We start from the raw sequence: 18,652 nt of genomic DNA on the forward strand, positions 1-18,652 counted from the left end.
ATAATATATGTGCACATGCATGATTAACATTATTGCATGTCCAGTCAAGAGTATTTGCATTTAGCAAGTAAAATTACTCGGCCTCTGCTCCACTTGGCCCTGCACGGTCATAGACAGAGGGCAAGTGGTGGTCTTTTAATTTTGTAATTCAATGATTCCATTAGATGTCATATATTTTCCTTTCGACACAACAGATGTGCAATACCTTCTTTCTGCCCTGTTTTAATGGAGATGCTCTCATTATTTCTCCAGCATAAATGCATAAGTACTTATTAACTACACGCACAAAACACAAAAAGGAAAACATAAATCTAGCAATGCACATGTAATGCGACTTTTAAATCAATGCAATAGTTGATTTGGAATAATTTTCACAAAGCCTTTCACCAAGTTGCCTCCAAAAGATCACTCTGTTTTTATGCAGTATTGGTTCCCATGGGGGTTTAAAGTTCTTATATATTTGTTGGGATTAACAATGACTATACATCTGACCATACACCTTACTACCAAATAGAAGTTATAAAGTAAATTAAGTATCCAGATTTATTTATCTGTAGTATCTCTTAGTTGTATAGATCATGTGTTCTCTTAATCATTTGGACATATCACCTTTTGCCAGGTTTAAACTCATTATTGGGCAATTACAACTTGATAACCAGCTTCCATTAACATTGATGCCTGTTCTTTTGGCACCTGAGGATATGCCTGATATTAACCATCCAGTCTTCAAGGCGACTATCACAATGAACAATGAGAATGCTGATGGTACTCAGATTTACCCTTATGTTTACATCCGGGTAAGTTTAAGCATCATGATCATGCTTTAGAATAATGACTTCTAAATGCGGCAGTCTTATGTTTTTACACTGCCAGCAATTCCTCTTTGTATATGCTAGGTAACTGATAGATGTTGGAGATTGAATATTCATGAGCCAATCATATGGGCATTGGTGGATTTTTACAATAATCTTCGTCTAGATAGCATCCCCAGCGGCTCAAATGTCGCTCAGGTTGATCCAGAGATATGTATAGAGTAAGTGTTTATTTCTTGTTCATCATATTAAAATATGAGTTTTAGAAACTCTATTCAAGCTTAGTAGATTTATTAATTCCTTTATGTTTATTTGGTGTATTGTCTGCAAAGATAGTCACATGCATTCCAGTTGTTATTCACTCAAATACACTATTGGACAGTTTGCTCTTGTACTAATCCAAACAGTGGCAACTTCCAATTAGTTATCCACTTATCCCCTTTGGTTGCTCAAAATGCATGTGCAGCTGCCAGCCTGTCATTTTCTTTGGCTTTTGTAATTGCTCTTCAAGTTGTGTGGAATCGTGGAGACAACATCATGATTTGTAAATAATTGAATTTTTTGTTACTAGCTGTTGGGCCATTTTATTGGTCATTTGGGACTTGAAGAATGGGTTTTTGGCATGATCCATGTGGCGTAACTGGTGGCTGTCTACTAACTGTTGGTTGATCTTGTATTTTGGGTAGGGGTGCAAACAAGCCGAGCCGAGCCAAGTACCAGGTTGCTCTGTCCTGGCTCGTCACCTAAACAAGCTGCTTAGGCTCAGCTCAAACTCCATCTGAGCTCAAGAGAACCTGCTCAAGCTCGGCTTGGCTAAGCTTTGAGTGAGCTTTAGTCAGGCTGAGCCCAGCTCTCCCACTTCATTTGAATAACCCAGGTGTTCAGGCTTGGTTTGTTTATGAACCTGGCTTTGAAATCTGTCTAAGCACAGATCATTCTTTGACTGAACTGAGTCTGAAATGCACTGCTGCCGAGCCGAGCCGAGCCGAGCCTGAGCTGCTCATGAGCAGCTCAGATCATTTGTAGCCCTAATTTTGGCCCGATTATTTGGTTGTCCTGGTATTCACAAATATGAGAATGGGCATGCTTCCTGTTAATGAACTTTCCTTTTTGCCTCCCCTTTCTGCTACTCTACTTTTCTTTCTCGTCGTTATTCCACTCTTTAAAATAAACTAAGATGAGCTACTAATAATTTTCTTGGGTGCAGCAAACACATATAGGATCAGTCTCTCTCTCTTTTAGAGGTCATAAGTTACATTGCTTAGAACAATTATAAGTCAATCCATTTTATATAGGAGCAAGTCTCCAAATCCTATATGCAACCAATTAATATATATATATATCCATACTTTTTCCTTCCAGAATAACTTCTGTTCCTCTTTTTCAGTCACCATTTTTATCGATTATTGAGAAATAAGAAATCATATTTCTTATCCTGTCTGATTTTTGTGATGCAATACCCACTTTATTTCTTCTGCCATAGGAGCTGTGACCTTATAAGACAAATATCAACTTAAAACTTAAGGCAGAGTTCTTGTTCATAACTTGTATCTATAAAAATAATGAAAAGGAATTAAGAGGTGTATTAGACTACAAGAAATAATTTTCTTGTAGAATATACTGCCAGTTTGATACGATTTTTTCTGTACAGATTGATTGACGTTTCAGAGATACGGTTGAAGCTGTCATTGGAGACTGCACCAACCCAAAGACCGCATGGTGTCCTTGGTATGTGGAGCCCTGTGTTGTCTGCTGTTGGGAATGCTTTTAAGATTCAGGTAAGTGGAAAGTGATTTTCCTTTGTGATATATTAAATTCATCATCTTAAATAATAACAGCCAAAAGGAAAATTTTTCAGTCTAACTGGATTAAAATTTCAATTTCAATAAACTGTCTTATTTCTAAAGGTTTAATTTTGATATCGGTCCATGCTCAAATGATTACATTAGCTTTTTTTTTTTTGATGTTCTGCTTGCATAAATAATTATTATTTAGTAATCTGGATTGGATCAAATTACCACATATCACATAATATGCTTGATATATTAATATTTGTATCTAGCACATGCGAGATTTCAAACTTTCTTTAGTCCTAAAGACTCGTGGATGGTTTATTAAAATTAAACAGATTAACTGAGGATCAAAAATATCCAGATACTTTTTATGCTAGACTAATGGCTCAACTAGTTTCTTCAATTTAATGGCCTTATAAATCACCCAATTGTGATTCCTTAAGTTCTTATGTGTTGCCTTAGGTGCATCTTAGGAAGGTGATGCACAGAAATAAGTTCATGCGGAAAAGCTCCATAGTTCCTGCTATTGTAAATCGTATTAAGAGAGATCTCATCCACAATCCTTTGCATCTAATATTCTCTGTTGATGTGCTTGGTATGACAAAATCAACTTTGGCATCACTTAGTAAAGGATTTGCAGAGCTTTCGACAGATGGACAGTTTCTCCAATTGCGCTCGAAACAGGTAAAATCCTCCTCTTCCTTCTTCTTCCCTCCTTGCCTCTGTCACACACTCTAAACTGCAAGCTGTTTCAGGTGTGGTCAAGGAAAATTACGGGTGTAGGTGATGGAATTCTTCAGGGGACAGAAGCTCTTGCACAAGGTGTAGCATTTGGAGTTTCTGGTGTTCTGAGAAAACCTGTAGAGAGTGCGAGACAGTATGGTGCCCTGGGGATTGCTCATGGCCTTGGGCGTGCGTTTTTAGGGTTTGTTGTTCAGCCATTGAGCGGAGCATTGGATTTTGTCTCATTAACAGTAGATGGCATTGGTGCCAGCTGTGCTAGATGCTTAGAGATCTTAAATAACAAGTCAGTAACTCAAAGAATTAGAAATCCCCGTGCTATTCGTGCAAATGGTGTTATCAAAGAGTATAATGAAAGAGAAGCAGTTGGGCAGGTACATCTATCGCTTACTGGTATTTTAATATTAATGTAGCCTTTTGCTGTTGTCTGAGAAGAAGAAAAAGGGACTGAATGAACAACTGAATCTGTTCGTTGCTCGAACAGTCTGTAGTTTTTGGATATCAAAGTTCTCCCTGTTCTACTTATATATATATTTTTTAAGTTTTTGAGAATTCTAAATCACTTTAGTGAACCTTGAAACACCATTTATTCTTGAAGTTCAGTTTTGGATTTAACAATAGGCATTCTTCCCGATTCCAGTCATTTCTTTTGTTAATTGATATTCCAAGCCTTGTAGTTTTAGGGATACTTCAACCTTTCCACAGTTGGAGGGTTTAATGATCAATATCAAATTTTACCAAGTGGCTTACCGAAAAATGCAGTATGTAAACATTGATGCGCTATTCAATTTTAACAAGCAATCAGCTAGGAATTCATAATGCGACAATACTTTGGCAGTATTTAAATTCATAAAGTCCTTAATCATAAACATTTAGTTGAATTATTCTGTTGTAATAAAATTGTAGTTTCTGTTTGTACATATTCACTAATATACCGTTTCCAGATGGTCCTCTACCTGGCAGAAGCTAGTAGACATCTGGGTTGTACTGATTTATTCAAAGAGCCTTCGAAGTTTGCATGGTCTGATTATTATGAAGACCATTTCATTGTGCCAGGTCAAAGGATTGTTCTAATAACAAACAAGCGTGTCATGCTGCTCCAGGTTGGGAATTATAGTTCCTTCTGCTTGTCTTTGTATCTGATATGTTTATCATCACTGACATTTTTTCTTTGTTTTCTTTCCACTGCAGTGTTTGGCTCTAGATAAAATGGACAAAAAGCCTTGCAAGATATTATGGGATGTACCCTGGGAAGAACTTCTGGCATTGGAGTTGGCTAAAGCAGGATACCCAAAACCCTCTTACGTGATTATTCATCTCAAGAACTTTGAGAGGTCAGAAAACTTTGTACGGCTGATTAAGTGCAGTGTCGAGGATGATGAAATGCAAGAACCCCAAGCTGTTGTAATATGTTCTTCCATACGAAAAATGTGGAAAGCACACCAAGCGGATGCTAATATCTTAGTTTTAAAGGTTAGTACTTTGCGTGGGTTGGTAGATGGGTGATATGATAATATAGGCAATCTGCTCATTTTCAACTTTTAATGAATAGGTTCCTTCAAGCCAGCGGTATGTACAATTTGCATGGGATGAAACAGATGGGAGGGATTCTCATAGTCGGCTTAAGCCTTTGTTAAAACAAAGAGGAAATTCAATTTCTGATGAGAGGAGATTTATAAAGTACAGTGTCAACTTTCAAAAGATCTGGAGCAGCGAACAAGAATATAAAAGTCGGTGCACATTGTTTCCAAAGCAGGTAGAGTGTTAAAGAAGTTACCTTATTGATTTCCCCTTTCCGTTACTAGTATCTGCAGCCTCACAATATGTGATTGATGTGCATTAATAGGTTGCTGATGATGGTACAATATGCAGCATATGGAGGCCCTTTTGTCCTGATGGGTAATTTATCATTCAGTCTGATCTCTAGAACTTTGTCGAAGTTTTCTTTACTCGTGTTATCCTATCAATAGTTATAAAATCAATACTTTCTTCAAAATTATATAAAGCTAACACCAATGGGGTTGTAAATTTCAAGCCCAAATATGCTTGGGACTTAGCATTCATGATGCGACACAAATTTCTTCAGTAGTTATCAGTCTTCCTTTCCTATTCAATGATGCTGATATTGATATGCCTGCCCTCTTTTCAATATAACTTCTGCGGGGTATGTTATCTTCTGAAATGTTGAATTCTAGAGTTGGTCTAGATTACTGCTTTGTTATAGTGTGTTGGTCTAGTTTACCTGCAATAGCTTACATGCTATTTAGCACCAAAAGTCTAATCATTGCTACTTGAAGACTGCAGATAAAAGTAAAACTGTAATTAGAGATATCTGTATATGTAGTGGGAAAGCCTTGGGTCCAGCACCATGCTGGAATCTGAAGCCTCTGTTTAGGATTTATTTATAACTATCAATTTTTTTCTCTTTTGGTGTGATGAGCCTGTCATTCTTTTTTTGTGCTGCTGCTTCTCAGCACACTCCTCTTACATAAAGCATGTGCACTGCACGTGCTGAATACTAGTCATGCTCTAATATTGGTTTCTTTCAGGTATATTTCTGTAGGGGACATAGCCCATGTAGGCACCCATCCACCACATGTTGCAGCCATCTACCAAGACTCTGACCGAAATTTTGCACTTCCTATGGGCTATGACCTGGTAAGTTCTAAAGTACTAAGTTATGGTTTTGATTGTTCTTTGTGAAAGTGGTCTTCTCTCAATGTGCAATTTTAGCATATCGCTATTGTTACCAAACAATAGTGAGGAATTATTCAAAATTTCAAACTCTCTCTCTTTGAGTGAAAGATATTGCTGTTAGAAGAAATGACTTGGTAATCACCTTATCAGAGCACATTCATTAATGGGAAATTGACGTCTACCCCCTAAATTGTTTGCCATTTTATGTTTAGGTTCTGTTGAAAATTTTTACTTCTGGCCCTTGACTTTGATGGCTGTTCCATGTTTAATCCTCTGCTCATGCAAAAACATGTTCAAAACAGGCATCACCATGTACATGAACAGGCCTAACTGTGCCGAGGGACTCATGTAAAATGTTAACTTTATCCGCACTGCATGTAGAGTGGCAGTCAAACAAAGGGTTAGGTATTAAGTTCCCCTGATAAAATGTAGAGCCAGTGAATCAGCAACTATTTTAGTTGGCCGTGGCTAAACATTTTCATGAGGCAACTAATCCTAGTTTCTTTGCTCTTTCTACTCTTGGATCATCCACAAAATCAATGTTGTGATAGAAAAGCATACACTTGTGGATAAGTTGGATACTGAGTTATTAAGGGGTAGAGTTAACTTTGTGGATGGTAATTGGATCATGATGGTTATTTGAAATTGGTGACATTAGTTTTTTGTTATCTGTGCACAGGTTTGGAGAAATTGTGCTGAGGACTATGCAGCTCCTCTGTCGATTTGGCTTCCAAGACCACCAGAGGGATACATCGCAGTTGGATGTGTGGCATTGGCTGCTTATGAAGAGCCTGCATTTGATTCTGCATACTGTGTGCGTGAAGGAATTGCAGAGGATGCACTCTTTGAAGAGCAAATGGTGTGGTCTGCACCTGACTCTTATCCTTGGTCATGTTACATATACCAAGTCCAAAGTGAGGCTCTTCAATTTATTGCATTGCGGCAGCTGAAAGAAGAGTCTGAGTGGAGGCCAATGAGAGTTTCTGACCGTCAGCAAACTTCAGAAGCTCCATCAGGTGGAAGATGAGATCAATGTTAGTAGAATTCAATTATCCAAGCTATCTGAGCAGCGAGGACATGTAAGAGGAGAAAGGATTTCAAAGGAAACTAGGTTAAAGACATTTCTGGTAATAGATGATTGGGAAGACATGCTGAGGGCTACCTGCTTTTACTGAAATCGACTGCCCTTACTGTATCATGTATGGTTCTTTTTCCCTTTTTTGGTCTTTTTGTACAAATACAGTATTCTAAAACAAGAGCTCTAATAGAGGAGGATGAGAATGAGATAACCTGGTTGTTAATGATGAATGGCGGCGGCATTTCAATTTGATGTTCACTGCTTTTTGGTGCACTCATATGAATATGAGACCACTCTTGTGAAATAATCATGCAGAATATGCGCCTCGGTGAGGAGTTCAAGAGTGATTTGAGCTTCTATTGACAGAAAGTATTTGAACCCAAGTGGCCGGATGCAGCCCCCAACAGATCAGTTGTCTTGGAAAAAATTTATTTTGATAGGAAAACAATTTATTAAGAACAGTCCGGCTATTTTGAAATTCATAATGCGGCATGCTCAATTTCTCTCTGATTCATTTCTACCAAGTATTTGTGAATAATTCCTAGCGTCAATTTCAGTAAATTAGTATTTAAATGATTCCAGTGGAAGATCCATCATTGGATCTGGCTGAAAGATGGATGTCACAAAGTTCATAAGCCTTCTTTCAAAATCTGGAATTGGTCTCGCGGAGGAATTGCTTCAGCCCCTAAAATTAAAATGCCAGTGCCAAAACAGATTTAAATTTTGTTTCGATGCACTAAGCTGCGGAAGCTATAACACCCAGTTCTGTTGTTAGATTAGCAGGAAAGAATCTTGATTCGTGTTCTTTGAAATGGTTCTAGCAGACAAGTGATCAGACCTATGTCTAGGACGCTACGGCTCCCAGAACATTAGGTCTCCTGCAACCTGCGCCCAGATCCAGTCTGAAAGATTATAACTCTCAGATCCATCATTGCATCTAGGTGATATTTGAAGGCAAACAAATATGAGGTGCCTGCCATCAGATGGTATAAATAAATGTTTGATCAGATAGGCAGCAGGCGGCTCTCGGAATCTTCAGATCTTCCAGTGTACATGTCGAGAATCAAAGTGTTAGTATTCTGGATTGCATTGGTCACTGTGTCCCAGCTCCACCAATTGATCTGAATGAAATTTGGAGATAGAGAAGCCTCATGCATCTTCTTTGCTAAGCTTGCAGTAGCTCACAAATCAGACTTGTAAATTTAATTTTATGCGCATTGGAATTGGCTGCTGTTGCTGAATCTGCAGCATTAAATCAAGTTGCCATTTAAGTTGTTGAAACCATGTAATCATGGCTTCTCAATCCAACATGCAAACATGTTGACACTCTGATGGTGCAGTCTGTGATCGTCGATCAAAGTCAAATAGCCACCGCTGTAGCTGGGAATCTACATATCAAGGTCGCTGTGCACCATAATGCTGCTTAGATGCCATGAACTGAAATGAGCACAACGACGATGCTAGCGCAAGATCGCCTTGATCCAAGCCCGTCTTCACAAAGATCACACTTGATCAGCATATCGATCAGGTTGTACTTCATCTGTTATCAGCGTAAACCTTGGTGCCACCAAAGTACACTGATTTTTCATGGGGCAAGATGGGTTGGAAATATCAAATCAACCCACTTTGCTCGATTGCCTGGGTCCGAATTTATTTATGGGGACAAAACTTGGGTCAGGGATTCATGTAACAATATATAGCATCCCAAGCCACAGCATGTTGAAGGAATACGTTATAATATGTATATGACCATGGAAGAATACGAGAGCAAGGTCTGTGGAATAGCAAAGTGAGGAGGTGTCTTTAACCTCCTTCCTGTTCTTCTGTTGCTTGCGTAGCCAGCATTTCTCCCTTAGCTTGGTCACCGGCAGCCTCCGCTTTTTGAAATTGGCAAAGCTTCGTCGATGTCACTTCCAGAGCTTCTTCTCGCCGTTCTCAAGGTGAGAGATTTTTCGGAGGGAGGGCTAGAAGCTTGTTTTAAGTGATTTTGAGATATTAGTAATATTATAATATAATACTATTATAATATACTAAAATAATGATATCATTTTATTATACTATAATAATATATGATATATTTTATATTTTATAATAAATTTATTATTTATAGTATTATTTAGTTTAATATCAAAATAAATAATTTGTAAATTAAGATTATTTTATGATGATAGCTTTGATGGTACAAATAATTAGACAATTAAAAATCCTATATAATATCTTTTCTTATTATTTTCTAAAACTAAAAGCATTTTTTTAATTTTATTATCAGACAGATGCTAAAGTTCTGCAATATTTTATAATTATCAAAAAATAAATAATTTTTTAATTAAAAGCTCTACTAGCAAAAATTCTACTGTCCAAAATAGATATGCCAAACAAAATTAAAGACGGACAAAAGAGTTCATAAGAGAACTTGACTCAAATTTTATTATGCTTCTCCAAAAGTAAATTAATTTTTAATAGAATATATTAAGAAGAGTCCAACTAATTTAAGACTTGTGATATGGTATCTTTATTTTTTATATTTTTTAAATTTTTTCTTGAATTTTAAAGAGGATACAACTCTCTCTCTCTCTCTCTCTCTCTCTCTCTCTCTCTCTCTCTCTCTCTCTCTTAGCTGTATGATAGGCATAGAAAATATATTCCTAGTTCAATTTCCTATTTAACGATCCCAGCTTAGTCTCGGACAGGATATTTTCCTTCTTCTTCTAAGCTCTTTTATATCCTACTAGATAATTAAATAAACAATTAGTTTCTTTTTTTTCTTGAAAGAAAGGAAAGTAAAAAAAAAAATCAAGCCGACCATTCCAGATTTACTAAGTATTTAAAATAACAATTGAGCGATGCTACAGGAATTTCATTTGGTGCATACTGCAATAAAAAATTATTACAATGTATCAAAAAGGAATCGAAATAAATTTAAAAATTATTATTATTGCCATTAAATGTCAAAGTTGCCACCGACGTGCGGCTTCACAGAACGCAGTCAGATACCTCCAGGCGACGACTTCGCCTTCGACTATTACTACCATTTACGAACAATTAATTCCCGGGAGTTGACCGTTCCTCCTCCTGTTACTATCCAAGACTTGCGGCCAACGCTCCCCAGATCCAATTAAAGCTTTCCCTCTTCTTTCCCCCACTACACGGAGAGAGAGGAGGGGAGGCCAGAGATGGAAGGTCTCATCAAGGGTTTGATCGACGTAGCCCTCGGTGGCGGCCGGGATGACGGCGAGGACGCCCCTCGAACCCAGTCCCCTCCTCGCGACGAGCAGAGCTCCCGATCCACCTGGGCCGAGGTCTCCTCCTCCTTCTCCTCTTCTTCTCTTTCTCCTTCGTCTCCTTCTCTTCTTGGTTTGTTTGGTCTCTTCGCTGCTGACAGTGTTGGGGAAGTAAATCGCAGGTGGTTTCATCCGGGCACCATGAGGAAGCGGAGGAGGAGCAACATAGCAGCTATCGTTACGATCAGAGTCCATGGAGCTCACGAAAGGCGAGAGCTTTTATTCTCTATTGTCCTTTCTCTCGTTTGAGATGTTCTTGAAAGTCGTCGATTTTTTGACGGATCTTAGATGGTGGGTTTGTTTGGTTGTGTCCACAGGACGAGATCAGTCATCCTCATGATCGGAGCTCATGGAGTTCAACAAAGGCGAGATTTTTGTTCCATTGCACCAACTTTCTCTCTCTATTTCTCTCTCTCTAGATTCTGTATGAAGTTGGCGTTTTTGATGAACGGGGTCGGTGTTCGGTGCTAAATGAAGGTTTTTATTTGGATGGGTCTGCAGGAGGGAGAGGAGAAAAGTGATGGCGATTGGGAAGTTGTTGGCAAAAAGAAGCAGCACCACCGACCACCCCGAGGACATCAAATGGTTTGTCTTTACTTCAATTGAAAAGTGTTAAAAAAAAAAACTTTCTTTGATTATTTTTGGGGGCGCCAATGCAACGTTTAATACTTATTCCTTATGAAGTCGGTTGTGAAGAACCTGAAGATATTTAGGATTCTTATTAAATGGTACCCACCTGATCTCTAAGTATGATCCATTTTGGCTTTTCTTATTCTCCAGGGAGGGGGGTTACTGATTATATGGCGTCGTAGTGTGAAATGTTATTGGTCAAATGAAATTTGAGCTATCTCGGAACAGTTGCTTTTTCCTCCAACTGTAGATAATTATTTATTCAAAAGTCAGTCAATATGCAAAAGAGAGGATGCTGGATTTCGATTTCTTTTTCTTCGATTTCCTTGAGTTCTGTAGAACTTTTGGACGGCTGAATTTTGATGTCCGTGCTCTATCCAAATCAAATTCCTAAGAAACTTATGAACTTTCTTTTGCTTTGCTCCTCTTTTAGTCCCACATTTATTTAGGACTTCTCCTTGTGCATATATAGGACACCCTTTGTTTGCTTCTTAGTGGTCTCATGGGGCTATCGGCTACAAGCCACCCTCATGCATTCACTCATCCAGTCTCAGTCAAACAGTCCTTCCATGATTTCGCACACAAAAAATAAGTTTATTGCTGTGCTCTTTCTACCTCTGTTAACACAGAAGAGACAGGAAAACCTCTTATGGCTTATTCACAGATCAGTCTATTTATTCTCCCTGGGGCTGTCCGCTCAGAGGAGAAGGCTAGAAGCTTGGATTGTTCATGCTGGGAAAAATCAGAGTCTTAGGCAGAAAACACACACCTTGATCCCTAGCCAACCTATTTTTCGAATTATTTTACTTTGCTTAAAATTCTATATATAATTAAACATATTTCAGATCCAATTATGTATTTTTTTTCTTTTTTTCCATGCGGCCCAGCCATGTGTTATTTGGTGGGAACTGGTGTCTCAGATCCTTCTTTGCCTGTGTCCCTTGTTTCTTTTTTCCTTGTAATGTCATTGCCTTAATGAAATTTGTTGGGCACCTTCATCTTAAATTTCCTCAAAAAGATTTAATAATTATATGCATATTTTTGGACAGAAAGAGTTATAATATAAACAAAGGAAATAAGACTAATTTGAAAAGCCCAGATAATGTGATTTTGCTAAATATGTTAACTCAAGACAGCAATATTTTAACTTGGCTAGGACGTGAAACATTATACTCTGCCCCTAACCTGGTCATGACCTAATTGTTGATTTTCTTGCTTCAATTGTAAACTAATAGAGTTCGTAAGATATTTTCTGATGTGAATTATTGCGCTCTAATGTATTTATTCTCTTGCTAATGTGTACAACAATTTGAAGGCACCAACAGACACCTGGCATAGATATAAAGTTCCAGCTAGTGAACAGGAATACATTGATGATGCTGATTATGGTTTAGATGTTAAGCCCACAAGAGAGGAGCTTGATGACTTGTCAAAAGCCTGCAGCAGGTTATGGGAACTTGATTTGAATCGCTTGGTGCCTGGTAAAGACTATGAAATTGACTGTGGAGAAGGAAAGAAGGTTTATCAGGAGGGGGATAGGGCATCAGGAAGCCTGTTTAGCTGGGTCAGCAATGATACATGGAGGCGACCAACATATTCTCGCTTTTGTTCTCTCCTGGATAATTACAACCCACATGAAGGTTGTAAAGAGGTTATTACTTCTCAAGAAATGCATGAGCAAGTTGCCTTTATTGAGGAAATAAGCAGGACTGCGCCAATCAAATATCTTTACAAATATTTAGTTTATAAGGATGTCATATCTGATGATTATGAAGAATTCAAGAGAATGATGATCGGTCTCTGGTTTGATCTCTATGGAAGAGGTGGTGGGTCTAGTTGCTCGTCTGCTTTTGAGCATGTTTTTGTGGGAGAGATCAAGGGACGTGGAGAGCAAGAGGTCTCTGGTTTCCACAACTGGATTCAGGCAAGTGCTTTTCCATGTTTTTTAATGTTTAACTTTGATTAGTGTCATGCATCTGATTTGTTTTAAATGTTTTAGAAGAGTTTCGTCAGGTAGGTGCTGGCAAAGTTCCCCAAAATAAAGTATAGCAAAAGAAAAAAAACAAATGGATAAAACTCAATGGGGATATGACCTTCTATTTTCTTGCCGAACAGCCTTCACAAGTCTATTCATCTACATGCATGTATTTGAATATGGATGCCATTAAGTTTGCACTCCACATACAACACTAACTGCAACAGAAACTGAAAAAACCTTCTCAAAGCAAGTAAACGAACAATAAATGAGTCCAACATAACAAGGAAAGTGAGATGGTTGAAACAGGGATCATGATCTTTTACAATCAAACTGGCAAGAGTGGATTGGTATAGCAGTATCCACATTCTCGTCATACAAATTTTAATAACCATGTTAAAATACAAAACATGGCATCATCAGAAAGCATGGTGTCGTGTAAGGATCTCTTTCCTATTTATTGCTGTGAATTAGTTAAAGCCTATGTCTTACTTTTTTAATATCTGTTGTATTTTAATGATCTGGATATTTAGTTTTCAAAAAAATATAGAGGGGGTTATAACTAGCAGCAGCAATTCTTACTGTCGGCTTGGGCTTTTCTTTTGCAGTTTTACCTAGAAGAAGCTAAAGGGAGAGTAGACTATCAAGGATATATATTTCCAAGGCGACGTGGGCACAGTGTAAGAATTTTAATATTTTATATATGCAATCTATTTTGGAAGTGATCTTATGTGTTTTTTACTTATTAGGTTTGAATTTCATCATAAAACACAATCAGAGATATACATATTTAAGTTGCCTATGATCATCTTTACAAAGACTTATGCAACCAATTCATGTAAATACAAATACTTGCACATATATATATGTATGTATGTATGTATGCATGCATGCATGCATCTATATGTACGTATGTATATAGAATGCATGGAGATGGAGCGGCATGCTTCTAAAGTCATTTTAATAAACCTCATGCCTTTGATCAGATAGAAAACTCGTTATTTATGGAAGCATTTGCTTGTCAAATGTTCTCATGAACACAGAAATATGCCATAAACAGTGGTGATCTTGATGCTAAACATAAAAATATCATAATTAACTCGTTGTTCTTTAATAATGAGAATTTTGATTGATCATACTTTTCTTCCAGTTGTCAATGCTTTGATGGAATGAGGCATTCAGAATTACAGGTTAAATAATGGTACATTAAGCCGTGAGCATTCATCTACAGGTGGATCAATGAAGAAAGGAAGAATCAAGAAGAGGGAATAGGAAGTTGAGATGATAGCTCAACCAAGGAATAGGACTAAAGAATTAGGTTACAACAGAAAATTTGAGGAGGTATTAGTGGAGAGGGAAGAATTTAGAAGGTAAGGTGCTTTTACAAGGTGGCAAAACTGAAGCATATAAGGGATTATGTGCAAAAAGAGCCCTCAGCTTAATTATTATTTGAATTATATGCTAAACTTAAAATATAAGTGGGTTCATATGGCTTCCTATGCGTTGTTAGACTCATAAGTGGCATTTGGGTTGCATTGGGATCCTAAACAAGAATAAAGTTGAAAGTTAGACTAGACATTTAAAACAGAATAGAAAATGGCTTAACTTTAATATTCAGAAAAGCTATTTAGCAAGACTTCTTAGAAATATTGCCATAATATCTTGCTTCTGAGTTTCACTGGAGCGACTCCAAATGCATTTCAAAAGCTCCTCAAATCTTAGATATGGTAGAGAAGGTTTACAGTCAAATTCTATTAAGTCTATTCCTGACAAAGCATTTGTTAACTGCTAGTTTCCTGTGGTGTTTGATTTCAACCTTCTTATAAATAATAGGCAGGTGTGTTGTTGGGTAAGGCTTATCTTTATATCAAGTTTCCAATAATATATGTGGTTATATCAGAATCAAGTTTGTAACAATTTCTAATCACAGGACTCTTTCTAAAAACTGAAGGAAGGTTGGGTGCTATTGGATTATTCTTCAACACCAAAGACCAACTTAATGAAATAGAAAGCAACTTAATTAGCACTCAAGATATGGAAATGCAGCAATAACACATCAAAAGTACAATTACACAAATTAAAATGGACTATTGATTAACGAGCAGACTCAAGACTATTACTACTACAGGGAACAATGAGTCAAGCACATAAAGTAGATAAAATGGACATAAGCAGTGATGACTTTATGCATGAAACAGTTGAATGCTCTGTTGCTCACCTTGTAGATCATTTTCTAGGTTTTCTTGTATTCTCCAAGTGGTGGATTAGGAGGTGGTTTATGGCAGGCTGGATCAGTCTTCCTGAATTATATAGCTAGGGTCAAAACATCTAACATTGCACCACGAGCTTGGGTCTCTATAATGTGCTCAACAAGATATCCTAACTTATTTCAAAACAAAAATCTTAGAGGAGTATTGCAAGTATATAAGAATAACAGTAGGGAATCATGGTACTTGTGATATATGCCCTCTCCAACTAAAAATGTATTAAAAGAAGCCAGGTAAAGTTGTTATCAGGTAATAAATATTGAAACTCAAGAATTTTTATAATCAGATTCTGTGGAGTTATTTCCCTGACTTCAAAACATTCTTGTTGAGAATGATGATTGTCTTGTACTAAAGCAATGCTGGAAGGAGCGTGAGAGTAGCTAAATTTTAATTTTCCATTTTAACGTCATCAACGGATTCTGTTGTATTGATAGTTCATATATTTAGTGCAAGTAAATGTTCTTGTAACACCAACTGGTGAAATTATGTTTCTAGTGGAGGTTGTTTGGATGCATCATTCATATGTTCCTCTTTTTAATCATTTTTTTTGGATAGTTTAATACTAGCTATGATCTTCTTGTAGAGAACAACATGTACAACGTTTAACTGATTGGTGAAGAATAAGAACATATGATAGTAGATAGTGATGCACCTACCTTTTCCTCGTAAGTAGATGCTGCAATATACAGCATGGATCTTAGATAAGTCGCCAGCTGCAAAATGTTTTTATATTTTATACTTCCAAAATAATGAAGATCATGCAGTTTTTCTCTTTTTTTGGGAAAAAAAGCTAAAAAGACATCAATCATCTGATGTTTGGTACTTTGCTCATACTTTGACCAAAAATACCTAATGATCATATATGTTTGATATGTTAATTAGCCAAGCATGCCGGTGTTCCATCTATTTAAGTAAACCTGTAACTTAGACATGGTGCTGCATGATCTTTTTCTCTCTCTCCAGCATGTATATATTGACTGACATTCTTTGTATTCAAACTTGTGCCGCCCTTGTTGTAATTATGTTTTCAAACCTGCAGCCAGACTCGGAAACTCAGCTACTCACAATCCAGTTTGAATGGAATGGTGTTCTAAAATCTCTCTCCAGCTCTTTACTTGGAGTGAGCCCGGAATTTGAAATTGCCCTTTATACTTTTTGTTTCTTTGTGGGTGGAGAGGATAACCATGTTTATCTAGGTCCGTATTCTGTCAATATTAAATGCTATCGTCTTGGAAACAAAATTGGGTCTGCATTTCCTATAGCTGAGTGTTGATTTTGGGGTCCGCTGACATAAGATCAAAGACTGATCAAGCTATGGCTCTGTATTTTCTCAATCAACCATTGTGGAATGTGTATAAGCACTGGCAACCATATATCTGGCTCTGTATATTTGAATCGTTAACTATGGAGGCCACATCAGCTGTTTAACTCTTTTATGCGCTGTCTCTTAGAACAATCAACTATCATGTTTTGACATTACTTGCATATTCTTTTGGATGCATAGTTGTTGGGAAAATTTATCTTTATCTTGGACATTTTTGCAGAAAATTTTATCATATTTGTATGGTGATAGCAAAGCCCTGATGCTTTTCTACGAAGGCAGAGGACCTAAAACTGGTAGCAGTTGCGTTGGTTTGAAAAAATGTTTGTTTGTTAAACCATAAAAGGACGTTAGCAATTTCCATGGTATGTTTTTCTAATGTAAATAATAGGGGTTTTGATGAACGTCCATCTCTTTTAGATGATGGTAATGATAAAGGTTTATCAAAACATTATATGGTAGGATTCTAGAATTCATAGCAGCAGAAAGGTTGGCCTTCATTTTGCTCCCTCCATTTAGGATGAGACCTACAAAAATCTTGGACTCGTTGCTAGTCTTATGATGAGAAGCATAACTAATGTCTGGTTGGTGGTCGTTGTCCCAACGAGTCCAAACTCAGTACTTACCTATAAAAATAAATAATTAGATCAAAAACCTGACAAAATTAAATTGATCTTTTTTTTCCTTTTGATAGCAGGGAAAGAAAATACCATTCTAGTATGGATGCATCCTATTAAATTGATCTTTAAATTTTACACCAGAAATGGGATCACACAAGAAAATGCTTAGGTGATATGGATGGGTGCCTGAGCTGAATCCAGGTCAATGGATACTAGGTTCATGTTATTTTCTAGTTCTAACATATATCGGCTCTCTCTCTTGCAAGACATCAACTTTTTATGTGCTCTTGTTGTAAAATTTGTTTCTGGTCTATGATTTTTATTGGAATATCTATAGATATATATAAATTATATGAGTGTCATCTGAGGAGGATATAAAAAGTCATCAGTCCCATCTCCTGATACCCATAAAATGCCAAGAATGGATAATATACAGTGAACAGAGCTAAATTGATCCTTTCGATGAGAATGTGACATAGCACCTCAAATCATAGACAAACTTGCATCTGCAACCCCAATGGATCAGAAAGTCTTATTTTATTACAATTGATTCATTTTCACGTAAAATTCCGTGGCATTTTATTGAGCTTGAGCAGGATGATATGTAATAGCAGCTAATGATCTGGTTACCGGTTCCAACTGCAGGAACCTCTTCCTGGTGGTATGCAAGAAACTTGGTTATTTCCGATCTCAATAGGATCTAATTTCACTGTTCTAGGAAACAAATGGTGAAAATTGATGACATCAAGCCATGAAGTTGTTGGTCATAGGCATATATGTTGTTATTCATGACTTACAAGTTTAGCATGTGAAAAAAATTTCAGCTTTCTAACATGCTTCTGGAAACTGGGGTAGCTCAGAGGTCGTTATCCTCTAGGAATTTAACATGCTCCTCTCTCTCATGGTGCCCCTGATTCCTTCATGTATGTACCTAATGCTGACGGACCCAAGCGGGCGTGTGTTCTGAGTTGTAACTAATGGTATCCGAGTGAACTCGGCCTATAGCTTATGTGGATTAGTAAAATATTACGCCATGCATGAGTTCACCACAAGCGGATCGTGATAGTTGTGATTAGATTTAAATAGATTTGAACCTTTAGCCTGACGAGAACGTCAGGATTTGAACAAAAAGAGTATGTGAGGACTCATGCGGGTGTGTGTTTAGTTCCACATGGTTATTTGCCGAGAAGATCTTGGATATTTATACAGGACTAAGGAACCCCAAAAAAAAAACCTTCCGGCTAGCTTTTTTAGATGAGGTCCTGGATTGTGACAGCATTAACTCACATCAAAATAACTCAAAACTGATTTCAAACCTCGAATGGTAGTTACCAAACTCAGAAACCTAATGCATTTTCCAAGATCGTGAATGTCCGTACTTTCTTTCGTTACAAATTCATGCTTGCAAATGTGTAAATATAATTTTGGTACGTGTTC

The 18,652-nt window shown here is 37.2% G+C and overlaps 2 protein-coding genes across 3 annotated transcripts in view; both read left to right on the plus strand.

Moving 5' to 3' along the window:
- LOC103710761 overlaps positions 1–7,379 on the plus strand; it is an 83,000-nt gene extending 75,621 nt beyond the window's left edge. The window contains exons 54-64 of one of the 2 annotated variants that reach the window (XM_017843711.3): positions 620–797; positions 897–1,033; positions 2,464–2,590; positions 3,068–3,289; positions 3,361–3,720; positions 4,291–4,449; positions 4,538–4,819; positions 4,899–5,102; positions 5,193–5,245; positions 5,896–6,004; positions 6,723–7,379. In XM_017843711.3, the coding sequence (XP_017699200.2) occupies positions 620–797; positions 897–1,033; positions 2,464–2,590; positions 3,068–3,289; positions 3,361–3,720; positions 4,291–4,449; positions 4,538–4,819; positions 4,899–5,102; positions 5,193–5,245; positions 5,896–6,004; positions 6,723–7,070 (2,179 nt within the window). In that variant the 3' untranslated portion in view covers positions 7,071–7,379. Of the gene's footprint in view, positions 1–619; positions 798–873; positions 1,034–2,463; positions 2,591–3,067; positions 3,290–3,360; positions 3,721–4,290; positions 4,450–4,537; positions 4,820–4,898; positions 5,103–5,192; positions 5,246–5,895; positions 6,005–6,722 lie in introns of those variants that run through there. The other variant, XR_005508642.1, reaches the window with a different exon arrangement.
- Positions 7,380–10,082: 2,703 nt separating this feature from the next.
- On the plus strand, positions 10,083–16,794 carry LOC103710763 (poly(U)-specific endoribonuclease-B). Its single transcript, XM_008796643.4, has 7 exons — positions 10,083–10,420; positions 10,525–10,611; positions 10,720–10,767; positions 10,904–10,987; positions 12,348–12,956; positions 13,616–13,687; positions 16,314–16,794. The coding sequence occupies exons 1-7, from the start codon at positions 10,295–10,297 to the stop codon at positions 16,545–16,547; spliced, it is 1,260 nt and encodes a 419-aa protein (XP_008794865.2). The 5' UTR covers positions 10,083–10,294; the 3' UTR covers positions 16,548–16,794.
- Positions 16,795–18,652: the final 1,858 nt, after the last annotated feature.

Source organism: Phoenix dactylifera, chromosome 2 (assembly GCF_009389715.1).
Source record: "Phoenix dactylifera cultivar Barhee BC4 chromosome 2, palm_55x_up_171113_PBpolish2nd_filt_p, whole genome shotgun sequence".
In the NCBI taxonomy this organism is placed as follows: domain Eukaryota; kingdom Viridiplantae; phylum Streptophyta; class Magnoliopsida; order Arecales; family Arecaceae; genus Phoenix; species Phoenix dactylifera.